At 30.9% G+C, this 20,324-nt stretch overlaps 1 protein-coding gene across 1 annotated transcript; it reads right to left on the bottom strand.

Annotated features, from left to right (window-relative positions):
• Positions 1-337: 337 nt before the first annotated feature.
• On the bottom strand, positions 338-1,021 carry LOC107445737 (uncharacterized). The gene has a single exon (XM_016060214.2). It carries the CDS (start codon positions 1,019-1,021, stop codon positions 338-340), a length of 684 nt encoding a protein of 227 aa, XP_015915700.2.
• Between the last annotated feature and the right edge of the window lie 19,303 nt (positions 1,022-20,324).

Here is a 20,324-nt window from a genome sequence, read left to right as displayed (position 1 = left end):
AGTTCTCTGGCCTCCCAGTATCGGGAGTAGATGCAGTTCTTTGTGAGAACTGAACAGTTGAGAAGATATTCAGCATTCATCGTCGCACCACTGTGGTAGAGGGGGCAGGCAGGATTATACACTATTTTGAGACGGAAAAGATGGGCGTATAGATGGGCGTAATCGTGCTTGGTAGCAGGACGAAAGGCTGCTACAGCACTGCTTCTTGGGCAAATCGGGGAGATTAAGGATGTCATTTCCCCACGATTTTTCTCTTGTCCGTTCTTTTAGCAATGATATATGTGTTGTCTTAATTGCATGATTAATCATTAACGAAGAGGATTTATAGCTAACCAAGTTATTTGGGGCTTGGCTTAACAAGGCGACAAGGCTTAACAAGGCAACCTTTTTTGGCCAGTACATCAGCTTTTTCGTTGCCGGGGATACCACAGTGGGATGGGATCCATTGTAAGGCAATTGTTTTATATTTTTCACCTATCTCTGCCATTAAAGATCTACATTTCACAATGGACAAAGAGCCAGGGGCTTGAGAGTAGTTGGCAATGGCCAGAATCGCAGCTTGGGAATCCGAGAAGCTGACAGCTTTATCGAAAAGAGAAGGATGGGTATTTAAATGAGTTAAAGCTACTTTGATTGCCTCAACCTCACCATCAAAAGCGGTCTTGGCTGTTCCCAACGAAAGATAGTGGGAGAAATGCTCACAAAAAATACCAGCACCGGCAACACCATCCATCTCAAGCTTTGAGCCATCTGTATATATGTGCAACCATTCTTCAAGAGGAAAACGATTGTGGATAGTCTCCATCCCCGCGCTGAACAAATCTGCTATACAATCCTGGGCTTTTAAGATAGGACACATAAGGTCTAGGTGATATAATATTTTTCTAGCTTCCATAGGGTTTAAGGGTGGAAGCAAAAGTTTAATCCGGGAAGGTATATCAAATTCATCCATCACTTTTAATACAGCTTGAAGGTAGCCGTCCTGAGTCTTCAGCCAACGAGATTCAGACTTGGTCAACATAACGCTATGATGTAGGCGAATTAGTTTCTGATAGAGCTGATTTCTTTATTTCATATTGTATAGGTAATTCATTGGTATACAGCAGAAGTGCGTCAATGGGTGTGGTCTTGACACCACCGGTGACAAGACGAAGTGCATTATTTTGCTGTCGTTCCTGTCTATTAATACCTCCCTCAGATACTGTAATAAGAGGAGCGTTACAGTAAGTCATGACAGGTTTTATAAAAGTCTTTTAGGTATCAAGTAGAGTTGTGGTAGCACAGCCCCACTTATCTCCTGCGAGGTGTTTAAGGAGTATCATACGCTTCTCAGACCATTGCTTGATGTCATCAATATATAATTTCCAAGTGAGTTTACGATCGAAAATTACTCCTAAGTACTTAGTACTCTCACTACACGGTAGGGCTACATTGTTATACGATATATGTAGTTGTAATGGTTGGTGACATAATGAAAAGGTTTGGTAGGTTGCTTTCACCGTGTTGACGATCATATTGTTTTCTAAACGCCGGGAAAGGAGTCTGGACAGCCGAGATCTCTTTGTTTTTGTGAACTAATAGTAGGGATATATAAATGTACATAAGGGGAGTATGAACTAATAGTAGGAATCGAATAAATGAATAAAATATTTAAATAACTATCAAAAAAGTGTGCATGTGACAGAATGCAGAAAGAAGAAACTGTAATTTAATAGGTGAAAGGCAAAATACGCAAGATCTACTGTCATTCCTAACTGAATATATTTTGACATTCTTCGCAAAGAAAATCCGATTTGGAAGAAATAAAAAAGTTATTTCCGATTGTTTGAAACTTGTTATTTTTGCTACCTTCCTTTAGCGATTTGTTTGCATTTTAAAGTTCCACCACTTTAGATCTTGATTGGATCTTAACGAAGTGACGTCAGTAAGAAAGAAAATAGTCAGGGAAACTAAATCCCAGTGGGTGGTATTTCTCCTATCAAACTCTAAAGTAGTTTTTGTCTGGCTCTCTAACTAAAGATTATAGATCCATTAGACTTAAACCCTCGAAATCTTTTTGGAATTCTGATTGTGTAAGTCTCTAAAGTAAAGAACAATGTATTGTTGAGAGTTACTTTGTAACTTATATTGATAATGTAATGCTGCTTCATATACTTTTCTGATATTTTTTAATGCTTTAAGAAGTCAGGTTATTTGGATATTTCACAACGGGTGCTTTTTTCTTACAGAAATGGTTGTTGCTTACTTCACAATAAAAATAATATATTGTGTAAACGCAGGTAATGTGTTTGTTTACTAAATATTTACATTACCTTCAGCTTGAACAATTTACAGCATCTGTTAGAAAATATCAAATACCATACTTTGAAAAGAAAAAAAAGCAAGGTAAACGTAATTTTCTGATGATTTCCAATATGAAACTTAGTGAATGAACTCCAGTGAATGGGGTAAAATTAATTATCTTAAAAAAAAGTTCCAAAAATTTACTACTCGTTAATCCCAATTTAATTCATTTGACAAAAACATGCCAAAAATGGAGAAAAAAAATTCTCTGCAATTTTATTCAGTATCAAATGTTAGAAATAGATTATTTTACAGAAATTTTTATAAGCGAGTTGACTACTATATATATTCCATAGTTCAAATATACGAGAAATATTAATGGCTAACAGTAATTTTTGCTCAAATTATAACAAAATAAGTCAAAAGACATAATTTTTAAGACAAATATAATAAACTAATACAAAAATATTATTATTTACATCAATTGTCATGAATTCCAAGTCCCTCAGATTTCTTTGAATTTTCGACAAATTCCAAAAATCCGTCAAATGGCATGAAACAGCCAAACTTCTATCTATAAATGCATCGCCATCTATCGGGAAGATTTTAAATTACATATTATGCATTGTACGATATGAGTTCAGCCACGGAGTTGAAGAACTGATCTTTCTCTTGCTCGAACTCAGGTCGGGCATTCCTAAATTGGCGCATTTGCGTTGCCCAGCTGAGTTCCGGTGTAACAGGCAAAGGGTTTCCTTCTCGCTCCCGTGAAAATGACGGGGTAAGGTTCCACCCTCTATTCCTCGCCCCCGTGAAATTTCCGGACTTGAGAATTCACAAATAACGCGCCAATAAGAATAAAACTAATTCTTTTGTTTTGACCGGAAAAAATTTTATTTCTTATTTAACACCAGATGGCAGTACCAGGATTCGTTCAAGGTAATTGTAGATAGTTAGTTTATTTTAAACTAGATGTCAACACTAATCAAATACGTGTATTTGGCAAACTAGACACTTTTATGACCGTTTTCTTGAAAATTTACTGATTGTTAAGAGGTTAATGCGCAGTTTTTTTTTCTATAAGTCAAATGTAAAATGGCATATTACCAACAATATTGTAAGCGAATTGTTTGTCGGGTTAATAATCGTGCTGGTAAAGTGAGTTATCGCCGATATTATCAGTCGACAAAATGATCTTTCCGATATAAGATGTGTTGTGAAGTGATTATTCGAGATATGAACGCNCCAACAATATTGTAAGCGAGTTGTTTGTCGGGTTAGTAATCGTGCTGGTAAAGTGAGTTATCGCCGATATTATCAGTCGACAAAATGATCTTGCCGATATAAGATGTGTTGTGAAGTGATTATTCGAGATATGAACCTAGGACCTACGTTTTGCGCAATTTCGCATATTAAACTCGCTTGATGAACCGTTGGAAAATATTTTTGTCATCGATTTTATAAAAGTAGTATCTTTGCCACATGCATTGCACATATCCTAGATTTTAATTTCTTACATTTATAATTAATCTTCGAATATTTTTAACCCTTAACTTCTTTTTCATGTCGACGTATACAAGCGGAAATCAAATTTTAAGAACAGATATCTCTTCTGTAACAGCTACTAACATATTGGCATAATAATTTAATTCCATTTAAGTTTGCCTTAAATATGTAACAACCTTTATGTTTTATCTTTCGTAAAATTATTTTTAGCTTATTATTTTGTTATCGAATGACTTTATTTTCAATAAAGATCATTTTCAATAAATCAATAATAATGTTTTCTTCCTGCAAAGAGTGGCGATCGTATTTCAATCGCTTTTGATTTGAACCTGATACTAAGAGGTAGGAGGTTGAGTAATAGTTATAGTAATAATAATAGTAATAATAACAGTATATTAAACAATAGGCTTTTCAAAGCTATTTTTACAAGTTTTGTAAAAGATAAAACGTGTTTTCGTCATAAATTGCCTGGATATTGAACATCGGATTTCGAAAATTTTAATTATCTGCTTTGTTACTTTATGAATCACGAAGGAAAAATATACCATAAAACAACCGCAAGTTCTAAAATCTGAAAGCAATTGCATTTATTGTTTCTGCAGCCGTTGGCCGATAATTGTTTCTAAGTCGTGATATACTTTTGCTACATACTTTAATCTACTTTATATTGTACGCACTTTATCGACTGCACGGAGAATAAATTTCTAGCAAAATTGCAGAACAGTATGGTAATGACTTAAAAAAACCTTAATCCTGGCTAATAAGACCAAACTATACGGTATATGAACCATTCTTTTGGTGGTTTTTACGTTTAAATGATAACGCTTAACCGGAAAATAAATTATAGTTCTTATTAATTACCATACATTTAGTGAATACTTTACTGTATACCTTATCTATACACTATATATAATATGCATACTTTATAGATATGATTAAGCATAGGCTTCGAAGAGGTAATAGGCTTCACTGGAAAATAAATTATAGTTCTTATTACCATACATTTAGTGAATAACATGAAACGAACGGGTATATTTTCCCGAATAAATAGTTTCTACGCCATGATGTAAGGTATTACGATAAAATTACCTAATTTCACCTCATTTACCGAATTTTATCACACATTAAAAAAAAATGTATTTGATTCTCAATTTTACCAAAGTCATTACCGAGCACCTCGATAAAATTACCAAGCTTTTTCTATAAAACACGGTAAATTTTACCGTATTCTGGTAGCTTTGACGTTATTTTTTTCTCAGTATATTACACTTTATAATATACTTTATCGATATACTATATATACATTATCGATATGATTAAGCAAATATTTCGAAAAGGTATATACGAGTGGCATATTTTATGTAAATGCACTTTGGTCATATTTATCCATACCATTCTTTGTTTAAGGAATCGTGTCATAGATTTACTTGTAAATAATAGCATAATACTCTATTTTATTTATTTATTTTTTAAATTTACGTTTTTTTTTTTTTTTTTTTTTTTTTTTTTTACTTTTTTTGATTTTTTTTTTGTACCGAGAAAATAATATCATTGTTTTGAAATCAATAGTTAGCCTAAGTAATAATGTGGCAAATTATTGCCCGGAATTTCGATTACAGGAAATGCTAAGATTAGATGTCACATGAGTTAGTTTCAACTAGATTTCCTGGTATCTAACTTTCAATTAGAGAGTTACGACAATGGCTTTTAAATGGTCAGAAACAGAGGGGTTGCAAAAGAGAAAGATAGTGGAATGGTAACATAATTGATTGATTTATTGATTTATTGAAATTACATACATTTGCTGACTTGTGTGCTCAATATAGGCTTATAAGTCATTGTCAAGTAGAAAATACAGATTGGTAACATAACAGGCAACTCTTCTCCCTAATCTCACTTTCTTCCGTGCTTGGAGCCTTTGGCTTGCATGGTGATTTTTAGTGTTATTTTAATTTCTCTTTTTTTTTTTAACATCATACAATGTTGGAGTTAAAGTTGTGTTCAAAATAAAACAGAAAGGAATAGCATTTCAATCAAAAAAGTAAATTATTCATAACTGTGCAAAAAATGAGATTGGCAAAAGGTTTTTTAAATTATTCTTTTTAACATATTTTTTACTTCTTAAATAAATATTTTTTATCTTAATATAAATAATTTTTGTATTTATAAAAATTCTGTTAACTCAATAAAATCCTGATGCCTTTGCGATGGAATATCGATTGCTGAATGTTTGTGTCGAGGAAATCTTGTCACCTTAACCAAATGAAATTTATCTTCAATCCGAATCTCAACTATTTTTCAAATAGTTAAAGTGTTATTAAATAAACTGAAATACTGTTAAAAATTATAGATTGTTTCAATCATTTCTTGAGCTATATAAGCATAGTTTAGATCATCAAGTAAAATTCATCAATTTCGAGACCTTTCCGGCTAGCTAGAATGCTCAAATTACAATAGAAAATCTGAGTCCAATCTCAACAAACAATCACTTTTCAAGTCACAGCTCAAGCTGAATTTTTTTCCAAACGAAGCTTTTATTAGTTTCGATTTTATCTAACTGGCACAAAACGAAAAAGTAGAAAAATGATAAAATGAATTAAAAATTTGAAATTTATATTTTTTAAGGGGATGAAAAAATGAAAAAAATAAATAAATTTTTGCCATTCGAAAACTTCTGGATAGACATTAAATTATTACTAAAATTCAATACCTTTTGACAATAATTAAACTTTGATAATCTTTTATAATCTTTTGATCAACTTTGAATTCTTTTGAGAAAAGTTAAAATTAAAATCAATGTATTTCCGCAGGGGCAACAACAAGACGGTTAAAGATTTTGATTAATGTTTAATTCAAAACTAATTAAAGTGTTGGGATTGGAGAAAGGCCATTAAAATTTGTATGTTGTACAAGATTATTTTGAAATGTGACAAAGCTTGTCGCCAAAGGCGACTTGTGAGGAATTAAAATGTAATATATTAAAGTAAACCACAAGTTTCTATATAAATTTATTGTAAATTTTGGATTTTTGCGAATGTTACAATATTACCTTATATATTTTCATAATAATTTATGTAAAAATGTTTAAATAATCAATAAAAATTAGAAAATATAGTATGGAGTGATAACGAGTGACAAATTATCATATACTAGAACGTCAGAAGGTGCTTCAGACTTCAAAAACTTTTAGAAGTGCCAGTTTGGTTTCTCTGGTGACGAATTATTAAATTTCGATTTTTCTTTTAGAACTTTAGTTCTTTTTGAATGTTTAGTTCATTAAAATGAACTTTCAAGTTTCATCCAGTTTGTTTTCAGCCGATGATATTTAAAAAAACAATTATTTAAAACTTTAAATGCGTTTTAAACCATTGAAAATTTAATTTGCACACTAAACACAAAAATTCTCAATTTGCTTTACAGTTTTAACTTGTCAATAAATATTTTGAACTACACTATACACTGAAAAAAATATATATGTTTAAAACTTTCAGAATATATTAAAATTTACCCTGTTTCTGGTTCTCTGCGCTTGTTAACTTTGTTTTTAATAGGTTAGTTTCTTTTAATTCTTTTTAAGCTTTAAACTAACATCTACCAACCTTTGAAACTATAAAAACGTGTATTTGTAAATATAAATCTTTAACTTAACTATTAAGCATTAAGACTGTCCCAACATCCTATAATGGAAGCATAGAGGTTATGAGTTAAATGATCCTGAATGCATGTACTTTGTTATGTATTTCTCGAACTTGAGCCATCTGTCCTCCCAGTTGATAAGTGCTTATAATAAATAGTACTTGGTAATGAGCATGTGTATGTGTAACAATAAATAAATACTTGGAAAAGAAATGTTTTTTTATCATTCGTTTCTCTATCTTGGTGAGGTCGCTGCTCTGAGCTCTCGGTGCCCAACCTACATCAACCAGGATTTTCCCTGGAGTTGCTTCTGTCTCCCTTGCCTATTTTTTCCGACGTGTTGCCATGGATCGCCACCAAGCCTACCTTTTTGAATCCTTTTTTTCTTTTGCTGAGAGGTCACGTTCGCGCACTTAGAATCTGTAGTATTCTCTGGATGCCACCTGACAGGGACGGGGCGGGAATAAGCTTTGATCATTCGTTTCACTGGGCCTCGCTGACCAAGCAGTCTCCTCTTTCCATCAAACGTTATGTAACACTGATATGATCATCAAAATCCGGTATTGATCCCGCTACCCCTACGCTTCAAAGTGTTTGAAGGACTATTCCCATCGTATTAAAATGTTCTATTAAGATACTTGGATTCCAAAATAAAATGATGACGGAAAAATGAACACAACGTTTATTTCATACAGACAGCACAAGAGAGAACAAAAATATAGCAAAAATATGAGAAAGAATAAATCATTAGCACAGCGCCATCCATAGATATTAATTTAAATCATAAATCTTTGACATTATTTAACATCTCGACATCAGAAGCTTCAGTAATGTCAATGCTTGGTTATTTTACTAGCAATATGCTAGAGGCCTTCCTGCAGTTCCGCTAACTACTCTGAAGCATGGATCATATAGCGGGATTAAATCCCCCTATAAGAATGAATATGTATTCATGCTTTCTTTCTCATACTTGCGCTATCTGTTTTTCAATTTGAAAAGAGTTTTCAAACTATTCTCTGCATTTTCAAAGAAGCCCATGAATACATAAATAAATCCCACTAAACTATGCATGAAAGGGGCATCATAGTTTGATTTATTTAAGAGCAGTTTTTTTAAATTCTTGAAAACATCATTTAGGCACAATTTCCAACTGTTTGGAAAATAAATAATTACCCGTCACCTTGCTCTTATCCACCATTTAAATTAAACTATTGATGTATGAACATTTTACAAGATCTATTACTATTCGATTCGGTAAAATGCATGGACATCAATGTAAATGATAAAATAAATAACCATATAAATGACACCATATAAATGATAAAATAAATAACAGTTAGGAAGAATTTTTGGGTATTGTTATCATGAAACCTTAGAACATGGCATAAAAATCCTTTTTACGTTTAAATTTACTTTTTAGTTTCGTACTTTTTTTAATTTATAGTAAACTGAACTATTATTTTGAAAACCAGAATTTTCGGTAAACCTTTAATATAACATACGGAAAAATTACTATATAAATGTTTGAAATATTGTATATTTTGTTTTTCTTACCAGAATTATGTTTATATATATATATATATATATATATATTACAAATGTCTTTATCATACAAGTACAATTATTTCGCGAGACTTTTTTTAACCGTACACATTTTTGTTGAATTTGAATAAATGCATGATTTTGTCTAATTCATACGTGGAGATTGAAAATATGAAATTATTTTTACTCCTTAAGCTACAGATATTGTTTTTAAAATGACATTTTTAATATATTTTTTGTTAAAATGTACAAGTTTACAAACATTATATTTATCATTGGGCCATAGCGAAAAACGTCTAGGTGAACTTGGGCACATCACCAGGATTAAAACTGCTTAATTGCCCTTTCCCGAAAACATTATGGTACGTAGCTGTAGGGGCGCTTCCCTATTATGACCTGTTCTGGAACATGCGAAAAAACAGTTCTTTAATAGGAAAGCTCCCTTAGCCGCGTTCGACGAGATTGGCAAGCGATATGCACGAGATAGGTACCTATGCAGTTTTAATCCTGGTGATATGCTCAAACTCACCTAGATGTTTTTCGCAACATTTACCCGACCCCCTGTCATATCGCTCATAGGCTGCAATAGTGCCACAACTCAAAAAACACGCGTTTTGGTCTAAGAACAGGTGTAAATATGAAAATACACATTCTTTTCATCAGCAATACTAGCACAACTCATAATTCAACTTAAAGGTAATCTGCGGCAAACTAGAGCATTTCTTATGCATCTTCATTAGCATCTCATTGCATCTTCATTCCTTAAACCCACTTATCTCAAACATGATTTTTTTAGTTGTGCCGTTATTGCAGCCCAAGAGCGATATATAAAATCTTTTAAACTACATTTCAGTAAAATAGATAAAAAATTTCATTAAAGAAAAACTGTAGCATAGAGAGAGAAGCCAATTGCAAACGTGAAAATTCTTAAAATCCATTCAAAAATCTCCATGCAACAGGAAACAAAAAATATTCACCTGTGTTATTTGTAATAAAGTAAAAATGGCATCAATATCCAATTTTTTCATATTATTATCAATATCGCCTAAAAAATACTCAATAAACAATGATATTTCCTTTGCTTTTGTTTACACTCTATTGAAATGAACTAACAATATGTTAATTTCTCATTTTTAACAAGAAAAACATTTTTAACTTTGTTAACTAAATGTAATAGTTTATCTATATAAAATTTCTTTGAATTAAACTTAAGAATCATACATATTTCTAAGTACTTTGAGAGCCAATATACAGAAATCACAACGATTTAAAAATTCGAATGACACTTCAAAATGCTTAAAATATAGTTTTTAGGGTGTCTTTTCACGTTTTAGACCAATTGTTTCAGAAAACATCACACTATTCTAAAGAAGTTTTCTTTTCTAAAAAAATTATCAAGATTTTTAAAAATCTCTAAAATTGCATATCAATTGCTTAGGGGAATTTAAGCTGGTTTACATTTTTAATTTTTATAAAATGCCCCTTTGCACACTTTTTGAACTTACAGATAGAGGATCATTTGCTATTTATATTAAATGAAAAATATATTTTTGACAAAATAAATAAATTCCTCTAAAAAGCCGAGGGAAAAACAGACAAATACGAAGCTCTGTTAAACGATTTTGTTTTTCACCCGCTGCTGAGAAGAATTGCGTGAAAAATGAAGGATAAATTTTTTGAAAACAACTTTTCTTTCAGAAAATAATAAGTGATTGCTTGGAATTTAAAAGTTTCTTTGCCTTGCCTTTATAAAACTTTTGAAATTCTGCGAAGTAATATATTAAGCGAAAGTAGTATTGAAATTGGTTTTTAACTTTGTAAAAAACTTAGAGCAATATAATGATATTCATAAAAATAAGTTCTTCATACTTTGTGAAAATTACTTCTGATTCTAATACTACTTAACTTTGCAGAAGTTGAAGTGTATTATTTTTTCATATTTGAAACATATGTATTTTTTTTAATAATAAACTATACACTGAAGAGAAAATAAAGGTCAAAACTTCGGAAATATGGTAAAATTTACCGTGTTTCAGGTTCTATGAGAACACTAAATAGTTAGGTAGTTTTTATTGAATGATTTTGGTAAAATTAACAGTAAAATAACGTTTTATAATGCATATTATTATTTAGTATTATTTTAAATTTAGTGATAGAATTTCGTAACTATGTCATGATACCTTAGACTATGGCATAAAATCTATTATTTCGGTTTAACTTACTTTTTATTTTCTTAATTTTTTACTAAATGTTTGTTAAAAAAAACTATAATTTAAAATCCAGATTTTTCGGTAAACTGTTGCTATACGAATTCCATGTATTTTTGTTTTATCAACCAAAAGTTTTTATTTTTTTTACCAGAAATATCATTACTTTACAATAAGAGAATTTTACCAGAATTTTTCTTCTTCGTGAAAATAAAAACTTTTTTACTCAGAACAAACTCAATGTACAGCTTTTTAGTTTTGTTCAAATACATTACTTTTTCTACGAAATTAATTTCATTTGATTAAATTTCCTTTTCTATGACTAGTTTCCATTTCACGTGACTATTTTCCTTTTCCTATAACTAGTTTTTATAATTTAGATCTACAGTTATAAAAAATTAAAACTTAAATACAGATATAATTTCTTCTTAAAACTTACATTTCGTATTAAAATCGTAAACCTTCAAATAAAGCAANAAACTACCAAAATATCGTAAGATTTACAGTGATTTTGTCCCTATGAGAACACCAAGATCTCGGTAATTTTTTCCTGAGTGGTAATTTTATTTAATGATTTTGGTAAAATTAACAGTAAAATAACGTTTTATAATGCCAATTATTGTTTAATATTATTTCGTTGTTGTTGTTGTTGTTACTTATCCTCTAATTGTCTGACGAGGTCAGACAAGATCCAGTAGGTTGTTGACCCTCAAAAAGTCGATTACAAGAAGTGGAGAAGCATATAAGTCCTCCTTGGAAAGGCCCAAGCAGTCGAGGATATGTTCTGCTGAGGCCTGCTGGGCTTCATATTTAGAGCAGACTGCATAAGTCTTTCTTCCTTTAAAGTAAGAGAGACTGTTCGTGTGTCCGCTTGCCAGTCTGGAAATAGCTGTTTGAGATGCTCTATCACCTATATGAACAAGTGAAGAGCCCGGTTCCTTGGCCGTATTATTTTAAATCTAGTGATAAAATTTCGTAACTATATCATGATACCTTAGAGTATGGCATAAAATCTATTATTTCGGTTTAACTTACTTTTCATTTTTTATTTTTTACTAAATGTTTGTTAAAAAATTATAATTTAAAATCCAGAATTTTCGGTAAACTGTTTTTATACGAATTTCATGTATTTTTGTTTTATCAACCAAAAGTATTTATTTTTTTTTTTATCAGAAATGTCATTTCTTTATAATAAGATAGTTTTACCAGAATTTTTCTTCTTCGTGCAAATAAAAAATTTTTACTCAGAACAAACTCAATGCACTGCTTTTTAGTTTTGTTCAAATACATTACTATTTCTACGAAATTAATTTCATATGATTAAATTCCCTTTTCTATGAATAGTTTCTATTTCCGGTGACTATTTTCCTTTTTCTATAACTAGTTTTTATAATTTAGATCTACAGTTAAAAAAAAATTAAAACTTAAATACAGATATAATTTCTTCTTAAAACTTACATTTCGTATTAAAATCGTAAACCTTCAAATAAAGCAATAGTTTAGCTGAATTAATTGGAGAATGATTAAAGCACCGTGAGTTTAAAGATTTGAAGTGTTTCTAATGACGATTAAAGCTTTCAATAATTAAAACTCTAAGTCTGGTGCAAACTTTTGCATCCAAATTAATTCCTTCCGCTGTTGAAATTAACAATGTCATTTTCTTTTTCAAATTACTGTTAATTTTACTTACTGGTAATCGGCGTTAAATGTAGACACTTGAATTGCTCATTCTAATATCTGACATTACTGCATTTTACTTTTTAAATTTATTTTAAGAGGTATAGTAGCTTAAGCAGCTTTTAAAAATCACGCTAGTAGAAAGTTACAATTGTCGAAATTTAAAGGGTTTTAATTATCAATATCCTAAACTCTCTCGATTGCAATTACTTTTAAAGTATTTATCGATTGACTTTCAAAGAATAATTGGATCGTTTTTAATTTTTGCATAACTGAAGGATCTAAAGAATTTTAATTTACAACATTAGTTGAATTCTAAGCGTTTTTGTCACTCACGTAAAAATAAATAGTTTTTTTTTTATGAATACTACATAAGTTATCTTTCTTCTTGACTTTTCTCTACTTTTCAGAAATACAAGAGCTATGTTAGAGGCGTGTGTGTTTTAACATCTTTAAGTCAAAAATTTGAAAGACATTTTGGTTTTAAAATGACTTTAAAGAAAGCAAAGAGCTTTAAAGGAAGCAAACATCTGTTTATGCCAAGCTATTTAAAACTGATAGTAGAAAACTTTTATAAATAATGTTATTTTTTTAGGAAATGCATATATATGTTTTCATATTTAATAGAAATATACAAGATCAGTATGATTGAAATTTAAATACTATCTTAAATTTAAAGAAACTGTAGACAAAATATTTTAACTACAACTTTAATTCTTTAGAAAAATATAGATCAAAACAATTTCGATGTTTCGAGGTTAGTGTGCTATGACCGCTATGAACAATAAATTGTACTTTTCAGTACCTCACCTATATATTTTGTGCAGTATCACTTATCATTATTTTCAATCAAAAAAGTAGGAAATGCATTGTTATATTGTCATTAGTTTTGTAAATACGCCATCGTCATCATCTTCCATCTTAAACAATTTACTCCAGCACGAAAGGCCGGGATAGCCTGGTCGGTAGGGCGTTGGACCCATGTCCGAGAATTCGAGGGTTCGAACCCCGCAGGCCGAAGACTCACCGTGTAATAAAGTGACTGATTCAGGTCAAATTTACGATCTGTGGATGAATGAATGGATGTATGAATGGGTCCGCCTTATAAACAGGTGTGACGTATGATGTGGCGAAGTCGAATTCTTGTCCATAGATGGCACCACTGAAAAACAGGAATCGCCCACTCTGCCTTAAATTTGCTCGATTTAACCAAGCAGGCTTGGCCATGTGGCAAGTGGCATTAGAACCAACCACCAACCAACTCCAGCACTGCTAAAAATAGTGGATAAGCACACTATTCAAATTTTCATTCTAAAATTACGGTAAAATAACCGACAGCAATTTTTCCATCCAATTGATTGCAAAGTTTACAGTTGGGAGCATTTTTACTTTTACTGTTTAGACTTTGACGCCCGGTGGCTGAGCGGTAGCACTTCGCGCTGTCGTGACACAGGTCCCTGGTTCGATCCTCGGCCCGGGCAAGGTTGACTCAACCTTTCATCCCTTCAGTGAGTCGATAAATGGGTACCAAGCATGCTTGGGAACTGAACACTGGGGGTGCCGCGTTCGGCTGACCACCTGACTGGAACGTCTGCTCCTGCACCCCAAAGCCCAAGGTCAAGAAAACTGAGATGGGCACAGTAGGCCTTGGCCCTCTATGAGCTGCCGCGCCTCTGAGTTTAGTTTTAGTTTAGACTTCAGAGTTAGGTTTTGTTATACTTTTCGTTAGGTAATGGACATTGGAATTAAATTGAGTTGTATTTTTTCAAATAAAGCATTCCATTGACATGGCATAATTAGTTTATTTGGCTGGTGCCATCTATCGTGAGAGATGAGTAATACTGGAATTTTTTATTTACGCTAGTCTAACATGGAATTCTAACATGCGTGAATGAGACATGCGTAAATGAAGTCTAACATGCGTGAATGAGAGTTTTGTATTCTAACAGTCCATGGTAACCAATTAATGAGTGCAGAATATAATAAATTCCTTACGGGTTATGGGATGGAAGAAACACTGCGCTGTGTGAACGTTGCGACGCTGGGTGAGGGCGCTGCGTTGAAGCACTGCATGTATGAAAGGAGGAGCCCCCGTTCAGCTGGTCATGAGAGTGACAGATTTGCCCTCGCGGTTATAATTTATACCAGCTACAAGGAACTAAGTTGCTTTATAAAGTGGGCCTGGTTTGCACGGATAAAATTCTGGTCCATTAACAAATTTAAAACCATTTTGTTATGGTGATATGACTGTTTTGTTTAAATATGGTAAAATAACAATTAAATAAATTGTCATTGAACCATTGCGCATTTAACCACAATGTATTTAACTGAACCACAGTGTATTTAACTGAAACACTGCTAAATGCAGTGATCTGCAATCAGCTCCATAATGAATTAATTTCATGATTATCGTTAATCGATCAAAATGACTTCGAGCAATATTGAAATGATTTCATCACCACATCCATGGATAAATCTCTCTGGACTGTGACTTGTTAATAGCAACTAGCGGATGTAAGCTTTTTATTTGCGTTACTATACTCATAATTATTGTCAAAGGAATTATTTAGATTGTTTTGTCCAAAAAATTTTAATACTTTCGAAAGTTGCTAACGAAAAAAAAGCGTTTATATTTTTTTTCAAATTGGATTGAATTTGAATTTGAATTAAATACATTTCCTAAGAGATTGAACGACAAAATTATCACAAATTAACATATCTTTTCTTTTGCTGAAGAGCACTGAGTGCCTTACTATATTTTAAAATCTTCTAAATTTAGTTCTACCTTTTACTATAAGGATGCTTTATTAAAACACGAAAGAACGTGGTAAAGTATTTCTTAGTAAAATGTGTTTGTGTGTCTGCACTAAGATCAAAGAGAAATTTAGGACTAGATTCAAGCCGCAGTTGTCCAGTCATTAAAGTTTACAGAGACTTTATTGTAATGCACTGGGGTTATTAAAGCCCTGTTTCTTCAAGCGGCTTGAAGCACCATTTTACAAGAAACTTCATGTAACGTTATAACTGAAAAACTGAAATAAAGGATATTCTAATTGGTATAATATTGATATACCTTGAAATTGAGCTCAAAGTTAAATTACAACTATTGTGCTTCTGAGAGCGACAATATATTGCTCTATCTTCGCCCTTACATATTACATAAGTTGAGCTAAATTAAAGCCCATTTTTAGAAAATGTCGAGCTCATGCTTAAGACATAAACAAATAAAGGTATTCTCCAAACCTTTTCGGAAGATCCAACCTTCTGTTACAGTCTTCAAATTCACATCACCTGCTTTTCTAATTGCATTTAAGACCCTTACTTGTGATCGCTTTCTTGGTCATATAACGTCATGAGGATACCAGTCTAAAATGTAGCATGTTCAGTGGTTGCCTGTTCTTCGAACTATAAAGCCATTCCACTGCCATTTTACGCTTTATAAAAGATAGTCGAAGCGAAGCTAGAAACAATGCAAGCATAGGCGTATGCAAACATAACTTTCTTTAATCATATTAATATTAGGAGAGAACAGCAGAATCACTGTTCTTCGCTTTAATTAGCAGTGATTATTTGGAGAAACTCCCTAATTACGCCAAAAAGCGTGATAAAGAGGGGAAAATTAAACAAACTGAATGGCTTTCGTCGTCGAAGCTGCTTAATAGGGAAAAACTTTTCTGATAATTATTTCCCAGGAATGTTAAACATTTAATCTAAAAATAAATTCTTTAGTTGGAAATCGTATAATAACGAAAAGACAAGAACTTTTATAAAAATAATTGATTGCAAAGGATTTGGGTTTTACTTAATAAAATTTAATATTTTGAAACTATGAATTAATATAAAATGATTGCTAGCAGTTATACGTATATATATNATATATATAGATATAGATAGATAGATAGATAGATAGATAGATAGATAGATAGATAGATAACTGAAACCCATTTGTTTAGTGTAATTCTTTAATCGCGAAAACTATCGGTAAAATAATTTGCCATTGTACAATAATTTAAAATCCATCTTATATTAAGAGAATTAATGTAGTAAATATTCTTCAATTTGCATCGTAAATTTCTGAATCCATTTTCATCTTAAACCGATGAAATTTAATTACAATCCAATTCTAAACTTATAGAAATCAAATAAACTGACTTACAAAGGATTCGAGCAGTCAATAGTGGAACTATCATGATAAAGTAAAGAATAATTGTGAGGTATTCAAATGAGACTCTTTTCATCAATCACGTTCGCAATCTCTACTCAGAGATTGAATTCTGCAGTAAACGGAATACTCTAATAGTGATTCGTTGGCACATGTCAGAATGGATTATTTGCTACCTGTACCTTGGTTGTTCACGAGTTAAATTGTTTCAAATATTTCAAGATAAGCGGTGTATAGATATTAAATGAATTTTAAGACTGAACAGTAAAGGTATTTTGATATTAAGCTGTTCTTTACTGGTGCCAAGATTTTAATTTTAAATCAAACTTACAATCGAAAATTAATTAAAATCTGAGAAAATTTATACATTTCGAGAATCTCATCAATGGTCTCAAATATGAATAATTAAAACCTCCACATTTTATTAATTTGAGGAAATTATTAAAATATAATCAATTTTTAGAAATATTTATCAATTAATTTGTGTGACTATATTTTCAAAAATTTGAATATTTTGTTGATATTTAAGTTTAATCAATAAAATAATTTAAATTATATTATCTTATTAGATTATCAGGATATTATCTTATTAGGTTAAAAAAAATTGATTTGATCGATAATCTTCGGCATTTCCGGACAGATTTTCATGAAATTTTGTACGGGCATGGGTTTATTTAATACAAAGCGAATAACCGTTCAACGAAAATGGAAAAAATCGACCAAACCTATAAATTCACTTGACATTAGAAATACGGGTGGGCACTTTTCCTTGTCTTTGTTGTTTTGTATTTCAAAACTTAATATACTGAAAGTTCTGAATATTTATGTTTTTGATATTTGTTTTGAATTATAATTAAAATGAAAGGAACAGCTGGTGGGGCCCATGAGGTATTTTGGTAGGTACTCCATAATCCCAAGTAGGTTTGCGTATAGGGTAGCCTCTGTTAGGAATGAATAACCGTTCAACGATAAGGGAGATAATCGACCAAACTTATAAATTCTCTTAACATTAGAAAGACTGATTTTTTCCTTTGTCTTTGTTGCTTTGTAATTTAAAACTTAACTTACTGAAAGTTCTGAATATTTCTGTTCTTGATAACTTTCTTGAATTATACCTAAAAGGAAAGGAAGAGCCGGAGGGGCCCATGAGGTATTTTGGTAGGTACTCCATAACCCCAAGTAGGATTGCGTATAAGGTAGCCTCTGTTAGGTATATGAACCTAGTTACATTTCGAAAAATTGTATTTTAGCATATCTATAATTATTAATAATCGAGAATTAAGAGACCCAGTCATCTATAAAACCAATGTATAAGTACAATTGAAAAGTCGGTGTTCCATTTAATCGAATATTTTCGTTACCCAAATCAAGTATAGTACCATAGAACTTTGATGATCGAATTTTTAATATATTTTTATGAAATTAAATGTGATTATATTATAAGATTTTAGATGTACATTTTTGTACTCTCGAGAAATCAGGCATGGACCAAATTGCCATCTTCAGATTTCTAACTATGCGCTAATATACAGTCTTTCATTAGTTTAGAATTTCCAGGTTTATTTGGNCTAAGAACAATAAAAATCTCGTATACCTCCCCATTTTATTAATTTGAACAAATAATTAAAAAATAATCGATTTTTAGAAATATTTATCAATTAATTTATGTGACTATATTTTTAAAAATTTGAATATTTTGTTGTACTTTTAGTTTAATCAATAAAATTATTCAAATTATATTATCTTATTAGGTTATCAGGATATTATCTTATTAGGTTAAACATTTTTGATTTGATCGATAATCTTCGGCATTTCCGGACAGATTTTCATGAAATTTTGTACGGGCATAGGTTTATTTAATACAAAGTGAATAACCACTCAACGATACAACCAAACCAATAAATTCTCTTAACATTAGAAAGACGGATGGGCCCCTTCTTTTCTTTGTCTTTGTTGCATTTTAAGTTAAGTTGTATTTTAAAACTTAACTTACTGAAAGTTCTGAATATTTATGTTTTTGATAACTTTCTTGAATTATACCTAAAAGGAAAGGGAGAGCCGTAGGGGCCCATGAGGTATTTTTGTAGGTACTCCATAACCCCAATTAGGTTTGCGTATAAGGTAGCCTCTGTTAGGTATATGAACCTAGTTTCATTTCGAAAAAGTGTACTTTCGCATATCTATAATTATTAATAATCGAGAATTAAGAGACCCAGTCATCTATAAAACCAATGTATAAGTATAATTGAAAAGTCGGTGTTCCATTTAATCGAATACTTTCGTTACCCAAATCAAATATAATACCATAGAACTTTGATGATCGAATTTTTAATATATTTTTATGAAATTAAATGTGATTATATTATAAGATTTTAGATGTACATTTTTTTACACTCAAGAAATCAGGCATGGACCAAATTGCCATCTTCAGATTTTCTAACTACGCTCTAATATACAGTCTTTCATTAGTTTAGAATTTCCAGGTTTATTTGGTTATCTAAAGCTTAATCGGACAGATTTTAAGGAAATTTCGTATAAGCGTAGACTGATATAATACAAAATGTATAAGCGTTCAATAATAATGGAGATAATAATCCAAATCTAGAAATTCTCTTAATAAATTTAAATTTGTCCCGTTTTAGCAAAGGTTAACATAATTTAAAATTAATTGCTATTTGATAGTTCCTTTGATAATCTGCCAAATTGGAAAATGCTTTTAATAGATGGATTTACCGAATCAATTTTAAAATAGAGTATAAGTAATGGCAGATAGGTGGAATATTCATTTTATAAATTCTGAGAAATGTACTGATATGCAATTTTAACTGGTTAAAAGTCAAGCCATAGATACTCTAATAATTTTATGATGAAAATTTTTGTCTAGATTAAAAAAACTCACTAAAAACATTTTATCTCGGAATAAATATTTGATTTTTACTATGGCTTTAAATTTTTAAATGATTAATAAATAGTCTTAAAAATTATGTTTGGCATAAAATGATCTTTGCGCTAAATAGTTTTGCTATTTATCTTAAAGAATTTATCTTAGAGATACTTGAGTTGCTATTGCTTTTTAATATAAAACTGTATCTTATTACAATTTTTCTCTGCTGGTTCATAATGTTCACTAAAACCAATATCAGTTTGGAAATTTAATTCCGCCTTTCAGGAGAAAATAAATTTAAAAACAATACTTTATTCAATCACAACTGTAGTAATCTTAGCAGTTTATGACCAATAATTTTAAACAGAAATAAGCAATATAAGATTAAGCATTTAAAAGAAGCAATATAAGATGAAAATAATTTGTA

The sequence above is a fragment of the Parasteatoda tepidariorum genome, chromosome 9 (genome assembly GCF_043381705.1).
Source record: "Parasteatoda tepidariorum isolate YZ-2023 chromosome 9, CAS_Ptep_4.0, whole genome shotgun sequence".
Classification (NCBI taxonomy): domain Eukaryota; kingdom Metazoa; phylum Arthropoda; class Arachnida; order Araneae; family Theridiidae; genus Parasteatoda; species Parasteatoda tepidariorum.
This window is presented reverse-complemented; position numbering and strand designations above follow the sequence as displayed.

What these genes read in the sequence shown, in the direction of transcription:
- LOC107445737 (XM_016060214.2), bottom strand. Translation starts at nt 1,021, where the DNA reads ATGTTGACCAAGTCTGAATCTCGTTGGCTGAAGACTCAGGACGGCTAC.